Here is a 16706-nt window from a genome sequence, read left to right as displayed (position 1 = left end):
GAAAAAAAACAACATAATATTCCTATAATTTATTTGTAGGTGGTCATGTGAACAGGTATAGCTCTTGGCATAGGCGATAGGGACACAACTATAACTAATTTATATAATTCCATTTCATATTTTTTTTATTGTGGGCATTACGTAGAGTACTTTGTTGTGCGAGTTCATGGCCACCGTCCTTGGCAACTATGACTTGCATACATCCACATATAAGTGACATCTACAAAATCTTTCTTCGAAGACCCCTAATAATACATGTAAACCTTAGAAATACTGATCAACTAAACCAAATGATTCATTCATAAACATGTGTTTTAGTTGTGCACACCAATTAAATATCTTTCAAAGAGATGTAAAATCTGCTTAAAATTTACCTAGATGAAGTTAAGGATGCCGCATTTATATAAAACAGTTTTGTGATAATTGCATACCCTTTCTCAGCTTTGTCACAGCTATCAGCACTATGTGTCGGTGTCTACCCGACAGACTGCATCGATGCTTTTAAAGCGTCGACCTATTTTCATATTGTTCTTCTGCCTACAAGAATGCAAACATAAGTACCGTTTAAGCACCAAAAAAGATGTCAAGAAAATCACGAGCCAAGATGATGAGCTCCAAACCAAGAGAGTGGCTACAGCTGAAGCTTAATTGCTAGAGCAACAAAACTGTAACAAAAAAAAAAAAATGCAAGAGCAGAAACTCGTTGGGATTAGTCATGTTTAAACCCCTCGTATATGGAATGTTTCAAATAAGCTATATATTTTCTCTAGTAATAATCAAATGCGGAGATGAATGAGAGCTCTAAATTATACACATAATTTTGAAAATTTTATGTTACTAAGCAACCAGTGCTGAACTGACCTCATGATAAGTTGATAACCCCATAGTTTCACGGTACATAGATTAACCAATATAATAGCTAAATCAAGAAATGTTTAGCCTATATAGTAGAACATGATTCTGCAATGAGGAACTAAATAAATCCATAATGAATCACTTATATACTACATGGAGAATGAACCTGCAGGAATCACAATGTCGATTTGGTGTTTCTTGCTCTCAGCATCAAGGAACATGGAGTTCTTTCCTTGAAAAAAAAACGAACACGGAGCACTAATATGGCGGAGATATGCCAAAGTCCAGCGCATGCGGACTGGTTGTCTCGATGCTCGGCAACGCCCGACGGACCGCAGGCAGGAAGGTCTTGGATGTTGGAAGCGGGAGAGAAGGAGCGTGCCGTTCGTGTTTGGGGATGTCGCAGTGGCGCTGCACCTGGTGGCCAACAACGCTAGGCAGCAGCTCATGATGGTTCTATTTGGAGCAGTCGTCGACGCCATCGGGTGATGATGAGCTCCAAACCAAGCTAGTGGCTACAGCTGAAGCTTAATTGCTAGAGCAACAAAACTATACAAAATTAAAAAATGCAAGAGCAGAAACTCGTTGGGATTAGTAAATAAGTTATATTTTTTTCTCTAGTAATAATCAAATGCGGAGATGAACGAGAGCTCTAAATTATACACATAATTTTGAAAATTTTATGTTACTAAGCAAACAATGCTGAACTGACCTCATGATAAGTTGATAACCACATAGTTTCACGGTACATAGATTAACCAATATAATAGCTAAATCAAGAAATGTTTTGCCTATATAGTAGAACATGATTCTGCAATGAGAAACTAAACAAAGCGGTTTTTCTAGCGTCGCCGTGGCCTACCGGTCATGTTAGGACCGTCTGCTGCTTGTTCACGATTCGCGCTGATGGAGGGATAATATTGTTTCTTATATTCCGTATATTAGCACTGCCGGTATGTGACCGTGTGAATACGTACGAAGACCTGTACCTGGCCGGCTCCCATACTGTACATGGTTGGCTCCGAGTTAAAGAGACCTGTACCCCTAAATTTCCCGTTTCATTAATTGTCTTAGATCTGGCGGCCGGGAGCAGGGAGCTACCCTTTCGCCCACTCCCCAGAACGGCGTAGCTCTGGCGGTGGCGGGCATCCTTCTTCTCCGGCGACGTCGACTTCATTGAAATGCCTAATCCCAGGTATAACTCTACTGCATATTCATCTATAGTTTAATATCTGGCGGCGAAGGGCAGCCTTTCCTTTGGTTCTTCTCCTGCTGATTGTTGGAAGCTACGAACGTGAATATGGGCAGTGGGGATCAAGTTGGGTGCTCATCCGCGGCGTTTTTAGGAAATGAACAGTTACCGTTCATGGAGCTATTGAGCAGAGTTGAGCTTGAACCAATCCCAGAAAATGAAGAGTAAGCTATTTTTCTCTCATTAGCATGTATCTGAAATTGTTAGCTAATATTATGAATATAGCAATATTGAATATGAATCTGCACGCCCCTGTACAATGTTCTCTGGTTTTCTCAGTGTAACTTGGCATGATAAACATTTTTTTTCCTAAGATTACCTTGAAGGTATCCATGTAATGGACAAAATGCACAAGTTGTTAGAAAAAATACAAAAGGCCATAACTTGGATTATGTGAGACGAGTAGAAGTGTAGAACTTACTTAAGAGTCCATAATAAGGATATTCATGTAGGATCATCAGTTAGACCACTTCTGTGTCAATATATGCCATTATGATAATTTGTGTGGTCCTAGAAGGAAAAGTAGAAGCCCATAGTCAGCAAATTGTCAACCAGTCGAGATTGTTAGGGTATAATTCTACCAGTAAAACATGTTGTTCCATACAGAATGGAATTGGCAATTGTATATCTTTCCTGTTCTTGTTTGTGTTGTGTTGTATGGCATGCATGCTTGTACTCCTTAATTATGTCAAACATCTTCAAGTACGAAGAACTTGGTGTCGAGAAGTAAGATCTAACACATATATTTTTTCCAAAATTAGAGCTCAGAGTATAATCAAATTAATTTCTTAATTTTCACTTGCAGCCTTCATAATCTGGAGAGTTGCTTGTTTGTAATTTTCCTTACTTCTCATAAGTCATAAGCCAATCTGGAGCTTTTACCGTCAATACAGTTAGGATAATCTCACAGGGAAATATTTTTTGTTTACTAGAGGCCAATGTTTCCTTAACAATGAGTTTTTGTTATTTTGATTAGCGAGGTTGACGAAATGGGTTTTATTCCCCCAAACCAGTTACCAGAAGAATCAATTGAAACAGATGCTTTCTACAATAGCTATTCAAATAAAAATGATTGTAGTTATTCTGAAGCTGTAAGTGCTTCAAACACGTCAAGGTGTTTTTCCTCTTTCAATCAATCTGATGCAGAATCAGCCCCCCAAGAGGTTTCCTCTGCGAAAAAGTATGTATTTTCACTGTATTGTTATTATTTTATATCAGTTTTACGTATCCACATTTATAGTAAAATCCGGTTTTGGAAATATTTTGTAGTGACAATCTATCAGAAACAATAGAAGCTTCTGTGAGGAAATACTGCGAAGACAAGTCCTATGACATGTTCAAACCAGAAATCGGAATGAGATTTGATACCTGCGAGGATGCTTATAAGTTTTACAATATGTACTCCTGGGTTCTTGGATTCATTATCCGCTGTGGCGATAACTACACGAACACAAAAAAAAATCCGTACCAATCAGGAATATAAATGCCAACGGGAGGTAATTCTTTTTAACCATATATATTTGGTATAACTAAGCTAGTGTTGACCAGCGATCCAGAAACAACATCATTACGTGTTTTGTATTGATTAATAGGGTAAAGAGAAAGCTGCTAAATTTTCCATAGCTAGATGCGGCTGTAAAGCGATGATACGGCTTGCAATCTGCGATGACTCCACTTGGTATGTAAAAGCATTCGTTGGTGAACACAACCACCAGTTGGTAGAAAGCTGTGGAGAAAAGAAACACTTGTCATCTCACCGTCACATTGACGGGCATACATAGGATTGGATACGTCACCTAAGGGAGAACAATGTCAGCCTAAGTAGGGTGAATTTGGTTTTGGGAAGTGTGTTTGGGGGAAATGTACCCTTCAGCAAGAAGACACTCAGGACTTTTTGCTCTTCTATTGCATCTGATGCCCTGAAGGACGATGTCAAGAAAACAATGGAGAGTTTCAGAGAAATGATATCAAATGATCCGAGATTTTTCTTCTCTGTCCAGCTAGATGACAATGACAATTTGAAATCTCTTATGTGGACAAGCGGCCGTAGCAGATCTTTATATCAGTATTTTGGAGATGCTGTTACATTTGACACCACATATGATACTAACATATACAAAATGCCATTTGGGATGTTTGTTGGCGTGAATAATCACTTCCAGAGTGTAATTTTTGCTGGAGTTTTGCTTACCAATGAGACAAGCATTGACTTCAAATGGGCTTTTGAAGAATTTATTGCAATGATGGAAGTCAGCGTCATATGTATTAGAAAGAAATAATGGCAATGAGGAGTTTGAAGTCATGCATGTTGATGCAGTTAGCAGGGACTCTTGGTGCAAAGTGAGATACAGAATTGAAGTAAACCACAGTGTTGGATCTTACAAGTGTGAATGTGGTTTATTTGAACATTTCGGGGTGATTTGCTGCCATATTATAATGGTATATTTCTTGTGTCAATCACGAATTGTATAGCCATTATTTGGTCTATTTGTTTTGTGATATGCAAATGATTTATTGATGATTTGCAGCTGATGATTAACAAAGGGATAACCTCTATTCCTGACTTCCATATTATGAAGAGATGGACAAAGTTTGCAAGAGAAGGATTTTTTGGATTAAGACATAGGCCATCAAATGTGGATATGAAGGCAATTTCTCGAACGGTGAGGCATAAGAGGCTATACATGTCAAGCTTGGATTTAGTTAGCAATGGACGAGTATGATGGCACCACAAGCTGATATTGCAATGAAAGCTATTGAAAAGGCTAATAAAGACATCGCTGCATACAAATCAAAAATCAGCACAACCTCGCCAGGTTGGATATAATACATGCCCTGCAACCACAAGCTGGAGATGCTCCTGATATTTCCGAGAGTACTGATTCCACTGAATATTCATCCAATGGACTAAAAATCTATGACAGGGCGAGAAATTTTGGGATAGATGTTGGATCAATCAAAGCTCCAGCAATAAAAAGGAAAGCAGGACAACCATCAAATCGAAGATTGTTTTCGCATTTTGACAGCAATGTCCGCCGAAAAGAGAAGACGTCAGAGGGGTACCCGGCTGTCGATACACCTGGTGGGCGAGCTGGAGTACATCAAACCAGGTTCTGCAGCGCCTGCAAGTCTCCGGACCATGATATTAGGACGTGTCCGACAGTTGACAGACCGGAAGGAAATGGAACCAACAAAAAAAGGAAACGGAAGGAAAAATAGTTCTAGCTTTATAATGTATTGATGCCTAATTATTATTATTTAAAACAATTGTTATTCATTGATACTGAAGCACACATCCGCATGTGTCTTAAGTACAAAAAGTATTTTCGTATCTTTGTATGTGCTCGAACAAGTATGGATTTGATAGTTATCCTCGTCTCTATTATTTCAGCAGTATAATTAAAGTTGATGTAGGATTCAAGACATTCATATGAACTAGGTTATTTCCTTCACTTTTAACAACGCTAGCGAGTATATGCAGGTTCACTCTGAGAACCTGAATTGTACCAAAAGCCTTTGAATCAATCTTCTGCTGTTGCAATTCATTTGGTACAAGAGTTATCCAGGGATTCCTCGGGCCTTTCAGAAACCTTCGATTCAATATCCGAAGAGGATTTGAGAGTTTCTGTCAGCGAAAGAACTCAGTTGACAAAATGCAGATTGCACAAACTGACTTGCATTTACAGTTTCAGATCCAAGGACCATCCTAAGAGCAGATCCTAGGCTGCTCTTTGCAAGAAAACCGGACAAAAAGGTGTTCTCCACCATTGTTTATCACGCTCAAAGTCATTGTAAGCTGTTCCACGGACCTGATGTGTTAATAATAATAATTAAGATAAAACCTTAAATGAAGTCTACAACATGTCATCATAACTCTTGACAAGGTCGATATAATTGACTTGGCTCCACTACTTGAGAGACAAAATTCTCGCTTGTTGCTTCTTGAGAATAGAAATCACTATCAGAAGTGAATGGGTGTCGGTAGTTCCGGTCTTGTAACTCGCAATTAGGTACAAAATTTAGTTCACATAATGTACTTCTTCCATTGAAAAATAAATAAAGCAGCAACCACTTCTGGCAAATAGTTAACAGAACAGTGCAAATGTTAATCAGCTACATTGTCCATAAAAACTAATTCACACAATTTGTACCAAGCCAACTTGAAATATAAACTAGAAATGCCTGTATTTAATAAACAAACAAAGAAATTAGTTGTGTTTGATAAAGAACAAAATGCAATGTTCATACAGCAACAATCCTTGCAGCTCAAAAACCAAGGACTGTCTATGCAAGGGACTGCAGTTTTAAATTAAGAAAGCATGAACAATTTATTAAGGCTATACTAAGTCCCTAACCAAAAATAATCATGAGTGCTCTGCCCAAATGTGCGCCAAAACAAAATGAGTAGTGAACTATTGATGGCATTTTCTGCACACTTCATTGCTAATATTGGAGTTCATTGAAAATCAAGATCACTAAATATAGAAAACAGTAACATGATATATGAAGGCAGGATATCTACCTGTATGAGTAACTCAATAACCCAGTCCTAGGCTGGCTCGTGAGATTACCACTAGACATTTTCTTATGGCCTAAAGGATTAGGTAATGACCTTCTGATCAGAAGATGTGTGTGAAGGAATAATCCGAAGAAGTTGCCATAAAGTATGAAGATCGAGACCAAAATGATCGATAAATCTTGTATAGTTGTATTTGAATCAAATGCTACAGTTATCTTTTTTTGCAAATCAACATCAAGAACATCTTTAACATCAATGCTGATGGGCATGTCATTGTCGTCATCTGCTCCTGTTTGTAGTTTAAGAAAAATAAAACACACTAAGACTCCATCACAGAAAGGGATATGCAAGCTAAGGAGACGCCTGGTAGGAATGAATCTTATGCAGGCACAAGAATATTGCTAGTTTAGAGCTGTGTCAAAAATTTGTGGACATGTGGTATCTTCAAATTCTTTGAAAAATGTCAGGTCTAGGAGAAACCAACAGAATAAGAAGGTTTCGACCACGTACCAAACCTCTACATTGGAAAAAAAATTCTCTGACCTTGTTGCATTCTGTTCGAGATGTGCTCCTGTTCTTCTTGTAATGGAAAATTGTAAACCTAAAAATGGCGGCCTGGACATAAATACAATGGTTGAATACAATACAAAGGTCCTGACTGGTACAGAATATATAGCATTTTTCGCAAATGCACTATGCCTGTTCAAACATTAATAAGCAAGGAATTGCCGGAATGAAGCTCAGATCTAAATCGGAAAGGATGAACCAGACAGCCAACCCGACGCCGCCATCAAGCTCCAGCTTTCCGTCGTATCACTAGACGACACAGAGCTCGCCCAAGACTACGTCACCACCCGACGCCGCCGTCATCCTCCGGTACCCCGTCGTACCTCTCACCGCCGGTGCGCGCCGCCGCGGGACTCGTACTGTTCCAGCCCCTCGAAGCAAGCGGGAGGAGAAAAGGGAAAAGGAGGATGCCCGGTCGACGCCGTCGCCGCGGAGTAAACTCGTTGGCCGGCGTGGAGGAGACCTGTACCTGGCCGGCTGGAGAAGAAAGGTTGGAGATCAGTTAATTCCAGGCCAACGGTCACCTGTACCGCTGCAGCATCTCATCTTCTTCTTAGCCCCCGGCCCCCTTCTCCTTGGCCGGAAGTATATCCGTTGTTTGGGCCCACTAACAAATACACCGTGAATACAAAAGGTACGTATTACATTGCTGCCTCAATACGGTGACGGTAGTATCGGGAGAGCACAGATCGCGGCGGTTATGGATGGTGGATCCGTGACCGGTAGGACACGGTGGACTGAGATCCGGTGCCTCGCCTTAAGCGAGGCACACAGCGCCTTGAGGCCTCGCATCCACCCTCCACTTACATCCAACGGACAGCAGTGCAAAATGCGGGTCAAGTCCCCCGAGTCAACGCCTCCATCCTCACATTGCGCGCAAGAAAAACGAGCAACGCGGGCGGTTCTTCCCGGCCAGCGCTTTGCCGCCGCCCGACGGCGCCGTCCACCTCCTCCCTGCTTGCTGCTCCTCCACGCACCTCCGTCTGGTCGCTCCGCCTCTGCAGTTGCCCCTCCGTCTCCATCCCACGGATCGCGGCCGCCCCTCCGACGGCCGCCGACGGCTCGCTCCGCCCTTCCGAAGGCCGCCGGCGAGCGCATCCGACGCCCAGTTCTGCTCCCTCCAACGACCTTGCAGACCCTTCAAAACAGCCGCCGTCCTTGTTGTTTTTCTGAATTGGAACTAGCCAGATGTTCTGTCGTTTGCGTTAATTCAGTTTCTTTGTTCTGCTGCTGTTCGTTTGGAAAAATATGTGTTGTGCAATCGATCTTGATTCTTGAGCTACTGGCTACCAGCGGCAAGGAACGGAGCATGAGAAGGCAGTCCAAGGCTCATTGGAGGTGGAAGAAGCGAGCGGCCGGACCGGCGTGGGTCAGCTTCAGATTTCCGTCGTTGCCGGAGGTGGGCGCATCAGCCACGGTCGCAGGTGGGTGGAGGGATATGGCGGGTAACCAGAGCTCCTTCATAGCCGGAGGCGAGCACAGCTGCGGCGGCCGGACCTCGTATCTGAATGTTGTGCTCGTTTGCCTTGTGCGCGTGTGATACTCAGGAATGACCCATGACTTGCGCTCCTGTCCGTTGGATGTAGATGAAGGGTGGATACGAGGCCTCAAGGCGCTGTGTGCCTTGCTTAAGGCGAGGCACCGGATCTCAGTCCGGACACGGTGCCGCTAGATTGTCATTTTCGTAGTACACAGCTACTTCCCCGAGGGCCGAGGGTAGTCTAGCATACAAGCTCCACGGTAATATATATGATGTGCTTGTATAACTTCTGCCTTCCATTTGATTGTAAAAGTTCGAGTGCTTTTGATGCTCACTAATTCATGGTGTGCCGATCCTGCAGGCGCTGGAGTCTCTCGCACAGCTACGTTGGACTGGGAACAGCGGATAGCCATCTCGCTTGCTGTGGCGCGTGGGGTGTCGTTCATCCACTCAGTTGGACCTTCAAGCTGCCATGGCAACATCAAGTCTTCAAATGTCCTGCTCAGCAGCACCCATGATGCATGTGTGTCGGAGCATGGCCTGATAACACTTGGCGTGGATAAGTTGGTCTCCCAGGAAGCCGACGTGTACAGCTTTGGCGTCCTACTGCTGGAGATTCTCACCCGCAAGACTCCTGTAAAGAGCACACGGCATGAGGAGGGAGTGGATTTGCCAGAGTGGGCACGTTCCGTTATTCACGAGGCACGCGAGGAGTGGTCAGCGGAGGTGTTCGACGTGGAGCTCCGAAGACTGTGGCAGAATGACAGGAAAAAGCAACACATGATACGACTCCTGCAGCTTGCCCTGAAATGCTGCAGTGAAGATACCAACTCCAGACCTACAATGTCCGATGTCGTGCAGAGGATTGAGGAGATCCGGTAGTCCTGACTCCTGGATGAGAGTTCCAGGATCACAATCACATTCACATATTTCCTTGAAAAGAATCTTTTCATTGTAAATCTGTAATCTATCAACTGTCGTGCATGGTATTGGTATATACCTGCATTGTTCCAAATGACGTGCTTGGTTTCATAATTCTACCTTCTATTATTTTACAAACATCAAGGACAACATATTGTGATGATATGTCATTATATCATAAGGATCATTTTCTCTTCTGTTCTCCAATCATGATTGCCAATAATATGTAGTGTATCTCTTTTTTTCACGAATTGTTAAATATTTTCTGGGCATGGAACTTGTTGTTGTGCCTTGTAACCTTCCCAGCCAACTTTGTTTCATTCTCCATGCATCAAAGGAGAGCGACAGAAAGTTAGAAGCAAAAACAATGAAAGAAGGATGAAGAATGGTGTTGTGAATTGTGATTCAGCTTCATGGCCATCCGGGTCAGTTAGTTTTAGACTGTCACTAGTTGCTTTGCCTTCTGAGTTCGCTGCTCTATGTGGAATTTGTGTAATTAGTTTTCAGTTGGCAGGTCTTAATGAAAAATAACTGGTTCCTTTTCCTTAGTAAGACAACGTTGATTTTATTTGTTTGTTCTGAACTTCATCGCACAGAGGAAGCTGCACAGAAAGCTGAAGCAGCTCAGAAGCGAGCCGCAGTGCAATTCAGATATGAATGTACAACCCTGGGTGCTTGACAACAACATTTACTAAGATGGTCACGTTTGCAGAAATTCAGAGTATGAATGTATAGCGTGCTCACTCTCAAAGCCGCCGTGAGAGTTTTCACAAACCGCTTAATGTGCCCAATGTTTTTCTGCTGATAAATAGAGACGAAGACAGTACTCTACAATCAGGGCATCATACAAATGACATCAACCAAATGAATCAGCTAATGATAGTGTGTCAACATTTCCACAATAGCTAAACCTTGTCGCAAGCAGGGCATGCAAGACTGGCTTGCCATTTTGTAATTCTCCTTTCTCTTGTACAGTGTACGTACCCGTTTGCAATTACCTACTGCTATTTTTTCCATGGTTCGTAACTTCGTATACCTTTGGGGATATTCTTCAGATTTCACAGAATACTGAACATGATGCGTCCGTAAGGTGTATAAATAATATACGCTTTCGGCTCTCGAATACGTACCTCTACTCCTTAATTCCATCCGCACCCTGTTCCTACTTCCTACCTCGGTCACCGCCTCCGTCCAGCTCCAGCCTACGCCGTTGCTCGACATCGCCGTGGCCGCGGTTCTCCTACTGCATATGAGGAGTTACAACAGCGCTGAATCAAGTCGGATTGGGCCGCCTTCCCACACGGCGGTCAGATCGATGCAGCAATCGTGGCTTCGAGCGGCGACCCTGCCCACCGGATGGCTGATGCGCCGAGTGACCAAACAGGAAAAAAAGGGTGGCAGCTCGCAGTTGGACTCCGGAGTCCGCGTGGCTCCCGGCTGTAACGGCTGGGGTTCGAGGGCCTGGATCTGGACATCGCCGTGGGATTTTGGGGGAATGTCGTGCGGGAGGAGGAGCTTAGCTAGCTGCAGGGGATCTCCAAGCCAGGTAATTTTCTGTTCATTGCAGGCTTAATTACATTCCAAACATGGTCAATGGGCTGAAGACCCGAAAATGGACATAAGTTGTAGATATGCCATTTGGCTAAAATTGACAGTTTCAAGAAAAGAAAAAATGTTACTATAACGAAAGGCCACCATCTAAAGTTAAAGAACTAAACCATGGTCAGTGGTATGATATTGTTCCAATTCTCAGTTGAAATATGTATATGCCTGGAACTATGCACTTAAGAAAGATACCAAATATTATTGCGTTCAAGACTTTGACACCGTCTCTAACAAAAAAAAATCTCACCATTAATTTCTATATTGAACATTTTGAAGATTTGTATAGAAGTAGTCAATGTTAGATAAGGTCGATGAAGCACTTGCTAGGATGTCACACATTTACGACAAAAACAGTAGTAGTATTTAAAATAAAAAAGACAGTATCAACGCTGTCGGCCAGTGTATATGCCCTATATATAAGTGACAACTTCAGCATAAGAAAAGGTCCTGTATAAAACAAGATATGGAATATTTCTCATTGTCCTAAAGTCAAAATCTACCCGTGCACATTGTGGTATCTAAGTTGGTTAGGTTGTCATTTTTCATTTGCAATGTGGACCAGAATCCAATGTCAGGGAGAACTTTTGACGGTGAGACGCTCTTATGCACTAACTTGTTCAGCATGACCATCTTATTTAATTCGGTAGCTGACAGCAGTTGTCAATTTTTCATTAAGAACCCCAACCTCCACAGTTTAGGCCACCCCACCCCATTCATGTTCTGAGAGTTGACCATCGATATTGGCAATTCATGAAATAGACTAATAGGCTATATTAGCAATACGTTATCTCTTCTTTCTTCTCGATCCATTCCATGGCGATCTGCGCGACCAGTAACAACAGAAGGCTCCATTGACTGTGTCACGACTTCCATTCGGTATGTTTGGTTCAACCATGCCCATCTTTAAGTCTTTACTATATACTTGTAGTCCTGTCTCTGATTTTCCCCCATGAGATTAGCAGTTCGAATTAAATTCTTCACTTCTTCGCTTAGCTGATTCCAACCTGTTTTCATCATGTTCAAAACGTTGTTTCATTTCCTCTCTAAGGAAGCAATTATGTAGAATTATCAAAATCGTATCATGAAGGTGTTATTCAATATCCACAGCAGAACTGAACAATAAATTATAATTATCTCTCCTACACTGTACTCCCTCTCGCGGTTCAGTCCGTGTGCAAACACAAATCTCTGCAGTGTTATGTAAATATCTGCAGTCTAGTTTGGTGATATTCGGCAGCTGGAGGAAGATGTTTTCCTAAATGAACCTTAATGGAGTATAAGCAACATCTCTGTTGCCGAGTGCGCATTGGAAATCCCTATCAATTCATTGATGATTTCCAATTAAATTAAGCACTCTTTCGTATTTTGTTTAGTTCTTTCCTCATTTATATGTTGAATTCAATTTGAGTTTTAGCACTGTCAAAACTGTTTTCAAGGTCAAGCTGTCTTCCAACAGTGAGTTCCTAGGTACTTACAAAGATGGATCATCCAGAAAACATAGTAACAGAACTTATCCAGGAAGAGCATAGATTGAAATGGATTGCGCTTAGCAATCATAATGTGAAATGTTTCACAGAAGATGAGATAAAAAGATTTACCAACAACTATGAAACTATACTCGGTAGAGGTGCCTTTGGAGAAGTTTATAAAGGAGTCCTTGAGGACAAAAGTATGGTTGCAGTCAAGAGGTTCATCTGCAATGTAAAAGAAAATTTTGCCAAAGAGTTGACCGTCCACCGTGAAATCAATCACAAGAATGTAGTCAGATTAGTCGGCTACTGTGTAGATGAAAATGCCCTAATGGTGGTCACAGAGTATATTCCTAAAGGAAATCTGAGTAACATCCTTCATCAAGATAGTATTGCCATCGCTTTGGATACGCGGCTAAGAATTGCCATTGAATGTGCAGAAGCGTTGGGATATATGCATTCACAAATGTATACTCAGGTCATTCATGGTGATATCAAGCCTGGTAATATACTTCTGGATGATGAACTCAGAGCAAAAATATCAGACTTTGGAATATCAAGACTAGTCAATACTGAAAATACTCTATACACTCTAAATGTGATTGGAAGTATAGGCTACATGGACCCTCTGTTTGTTCAGAATGGTCGCCTCACAGCAAAGAGTGATGTTTATAGTTTTGGAGTTGTGCTCCTGGAACTGATAACCAGAAAAAAGGCAATAACAGAGGGTGGGGAGATTGTCTTGGTTGGAAGTTTTACTGCAGCTCTTTCAAAAGGGTTTGGGAGTGTGAGGGGGATGATTGATCCTGATATCGCAACATCGAGCGAAATGAAGACTGTCGAAGAGATTGCTAAATTGGCAGGTAAATGCTTGAAAATGGAGCTCGACAAACGCCCTGAGATGTTAGAAGTTGCAGAATGTCTTCGCAGAATTAGAAAAGCGCCACATCAGGTCCAAGAAAAATTAACTATGTTTTCTTGGTGGAGGAAAAGTAAACTAGCTTCAGCCCAGACAACACCGCTAGGAAGCACTAGCAATAGCAAGAATGTGAGAACTGTAGCTCTGGCTGAAACAGCGCCATCACAAGAAAGCAGTGGCAGTACCCCGAAGACGGGAATTGTAGCTCCAGACAAAGCGGCACCATCACAGGGAAGCAGTGGCAGTACCCGAAATGTGGGAACTTTTATCATTACACCGACAGAGACATGCCAATTGTTCGAATTGGATGACCTGCTTGCGGCATCGGCTGAAGTTCTCGGCAAGGGTATAGTCGGGTCGACATACAAAGTAACGCTCCATAGTGGATATGAGGTGGTGGCCAAGAGGCTGAAGGATGTGCACTTGCCGAAGGCAAAGTTTGAGCAGCATGTCACACTGATTGGCGCCATCCAGAACAAACACGTTGTGCCACTACGGTGGTATTACTATAGCAGGGATGAGAAGATGCTAGTTTACAGTTTCATCCCCATGGGCAGCCTAGCGGAAGTGCTCCATGGTAATATATATGTGCATATACTGTCATATTGTGCTTTGTATTATATGATTGCCTTTGTAATTTCTGGTGTTTCTGATGCGCCACCAATTCATGATGGTTGAATCTAGGTGGTCGAGGATCTGGCCGAACTCCGCTGGACTGGCAGCAGCGGGCAGCCATCTCGCTCGCTGCTGCTCGCGGTGTGGCGTCTATCCACTTAGTCGGGCCATCAAGCTGCCATGGTAACATCAAGTCTTCTAACATCCTGCTCACCGACACCCACGATGCATGTGTGTCAGAGAACGGCCTCATAACCCTTGGCATGTTTCCTGGTGCCTCGGGGTACAGCGCGCCTGAGATCACCAACAAGAAGTGGGTCTCTCAGAAAGCCGACGCGTACAGCTTGGGCGTGGTACTGATGGAGCTTCTCACCGGCAAGGCTCCTACACAGACACAGCTTGATTTGCCACGGTGGGTGCGTTCCGTTGCACGCGAGGAGTGGGTGGCGGAGGTGCTCGATGTGGAGCTCCTAAGACAGGGGCAGAAGGACGGGCAAGATGGGTGCATGCTGCAACTTCTGCAGCTCGCCCTGAACTGTTGCAGTCAAGATCCCAAATTGAGGCCTACAATGTCAGATGTCGTACAGCGGATTGAGGAGATCCAAAATAGTGGCTGAAAGTTCCAGGGTCACAATCGTATTCACATATATTCTCGGGACCCCTTTCAGCTTGTTATCATGGAGCACTAGTTCCCTTGAAAAGAATGTTTTTATTGTAAAATTGTAATCTGTCAACTGTCGTTCATGTTATTTACATCTATGCCCTGCATTGTTCCAAGTAAAACGTTGGATTTATAACTTTACCAGCTCAGCTGGCAGTTGCAATGCTCTGATGTATGTAAAGAATAAAAACCTGCTATGTTTTTTGCAAACATTATGGCCAAAATATTATTATGATATTTCCTTCCATCAGTCTGAAAGGATTTTTCTCTTATGTTCTAATCATGAAACTGCCAAGAATATATTGGTGTACCTTGTTTTTCACGACCAGTTGAATATTATCTCGACATGGAACATGTTGCTGCAGTCTTGTAACAATCACAGCTAACTTTGGTTCTTTCTCCATGCAGAACGAGGGCGAAAGGAAGTTTTTCTCGAACACACGCCATTTGGATATTAGAATAAAACCGCAGAGAAAGCGGGTGATGACACATAAGTATAGGGGATCACAACAGTCTTCGAGAAAAGTAAAAAACCAAATTTATTGATTCGACACAAGGGAAGGTAAAGAATACTTATAAGTTTTAACAGCGAAGTTGTCAATTCAGCTGCACCTGGAAAACCACTAGTAACAGGGATGATGTGAAAGCAGCAGTAATATGACAACAATGGCAATAGTAACACACCAGTAGTAGCACGGAGGAGATGGCACCGGAAAATATTCCAGTGCGGAGTTGACTGTAGAGCAATGATGATGACAAAAGGACTGGGGTTCCCACCTATCTACACTAGTGGTAACTCTCCAAATAGCATGTGTTGGGTGAACAAATTACAGTTGGGCAACTGATAATTGTGAGGGCATGACAATGCATGTTATGATAAGATAAAGTTTACTGTAGTATTTAATTGGGCATTACAACATAACACAAACCGTAATCCAACTGCGTCTGTGACTAATAATCCACCTTCAGGTTATCATCCGAACCCCTTCCAGTATTAAGTTGCAAGCAACAGATTATCGCATTAAGCAATGTGTGTAAAGTAAACAATAGAATTATCCTTAGACAAAACATTGTTGTTTTCTCCCTAGTAGCAACGACACATCTACAATCTTAGAAGTTATTGTCACTCTTCTAGAAAACTAGAGGCATGAACCCACTATCGAGCATAAATACTCCCTCTTAGAGATACATGCAACTACTTGACCAAGGTAACTACAAGTACAGGAGAGCATGCAAGATCTTAAATAACAATAGTATGATAATATGATGAACAATCTGATCACAGTTCCATAATTTATCGGATCCCAACAAACACAACACCAATTACATCATATGGATCTCAATCATGTAAGACAGCTCATGAGATCATTGTATTGAAGTACATGGGAGAGAGAGTACCAACTAACTACAGCCGAGAACCCGTAGTCCAAGGGGAAAATACTCACGAACCATCATGGAGTCGAAGTGGAGGCGGTAGAGTCGATGAAGATGGCTCCGGGGGTCAATCTCCGTCCCGGCAGGGTGCCGGAACAGGAACTTCTGACCCCCGAAACTTGTTTGGACGATGACAGTGGCGACATAACTTTTGGTGGACGGAGGCTTAATTTTTCAGGGTTTTCTCGTTGAAGGGAATTTCTAGGCGGAAGGGCGAGTCGGTGGGCGCCAGGTGGCCCCAGACCACCCCTAGGCACGGGCCAGGGCCAGGCCGCGCCTAGGCATGGTATGGACGGCTCCTGGCCCCCCTCCGTCTCTCCTATGGACTCCGTCTTCGTTTCGGTAAAATAGCAACTTTGGCTTTTGTTTCGTTCAATTCCGAGAATATTTCATGTACAACTTATCTGAA

At 42.7% G+C, this 16706-nt stretch overlaps 3 protein-coding genes across 3 annotated transcripts; all 3 read left to right on the top strand.

Annotated features, from left to right (window-relative positions):
- The first annotated feature begins 1967 nt into the window (after nt 1-1967).
- Nucleotides 1968-4357, top strand: LOC124702539. The gene is made up of 5 exons (XM_047234685.1): nt 1968-2050; nt 2164-2271; nt 3084-3287; nt 3377-3603; nt 3700-4357. Exons 1-4 carry the CDS (start codon nt 2037-2039, stop codon nt 3588-3590), a joined length of 540 nt encoding a protein of 179 aa, XP_047090641.1. The 5' UTR covers nt 1968-2036; the 3' UTR covers nt 3591-3603; nt 3700-4357.
- A 4145-nt stretch (nt 4358-8502) lies between these two features.
- LOC124695705 (probable inactive receptor kinase At5g58300) lies at nt 8503-9768 on the top strand. Its single transcript, XM_047228528.1, has 3 exons — nt 8503-8712; nt 8882-8933; nt 9035-9768. The coding sequence occupies exons 1-3, from the start codon at nt 8503-8505 to the stop codon at nt 9553-9555; spliced, it is 783 nt and encodes a 260-aa protein (XP_047084484.1). The 3' UTR covers nt 9556-9768.
- A 2896-nt stretch (nt 9769-12664) lies between these two features.
- LOC124698462 (pollen receptor-like kinase 1) lies at nt 12665-14819 on the top strand. Its single transcript, XM_047230947.1, has 3 exons — nt 12665-13702; nt 13871-14164; nt 14272-14819. Exons 1-3 carry the CDS (start codon nt 12679-12681, stop codon nt 14817-14819), a joined length of 1866 nt encoding a protein of 621 aa, XP_047086903.1. The 5' UTR covers nt 12665-12678.
- The last annotated feature ends 1887 nt before the right edge of the window (nt 14820-16706 follow it).

Source organism: Lolium rigidum, chromosome 3, assembly GCF_022539505.1.
Source record: "Lolium rigidum isolate FL_2022 chromosome 3, APGP_CSIRO_Lrig_0.1, whole genome shotgun sequence".
NCBI lineage: Eukaryota > Viridiplantae > Streptophyta > Magnoliopsida > Poales > Poaceae > Lolium > Lolium rigidum.
Note: the sequence above shows the minus strand (reverse complement) of the source record. Positions and strands in the feature narration are given on the sequence as shown.

Excerpts from the sequence above, each read along its gene's own strand:
- LOC124702539 (XM_047234685.1), top strand. Across the intron at positions 2,272-3,083 it reads CCAATCCCAGAAAATGAAGA|CGAGGTTGACGAAATGGGTT; the intron begins GTAAGCTATTTT and ends TATTTTGATTAG. Across the intron at positions 3,288-3,376 it reads GAGGTTTCCTCTGCGAAAAA|TGACAATCTATCAGAAACAA; the intron begins GTATGTATTTTC and ends AATATTTTGTAG.
- LOC124695705 (XM_047228528.1), top strand. The coding sequence starts at position 8,503 with ATGAGAAGGCAGTCCAAGGCTCATTGGAGGTGGAAGAAGCGAGCGGCC. Across the intron at positions 8,713-8,881 it reads CGTATCTGAATGTTGTGCTC|TACACAGCTACTTCCCCGAG; the intron begins GTTTGCCTTGTG and ends TCATTTTCGTAG. Across the intron at positions 8,934-9,034 it reads TCTAGCATACAAGCTCCACG|GCGCTGGAGTCTCTCGCACA; the intron begins GTAATATATATG and ends CCGATCCTGCAG.
- LOC124698462 (XM_047230947.1), top strand. The coding sequence starts at position 12,679 with ATGGATCATCCAGAAAACATAGTAACAGAACTTATCCAGGAAGAGCAT. Across the intron at positions 13,703-13,870 it reads AACACCGCTAGGAAGCACTA|AGACATGCCAATTGTTCGAA; the intron begins GCAATAGCAAGA and ends TTACACCGACAG. Across the intron at positions 14,165-14,271 it reads CCTAGCGGAAGTGCTCCATG|GTGGTCGAGGATCTGGCCGA; the intron begins GTAATATATATG and ends GGTTGAATCTAG.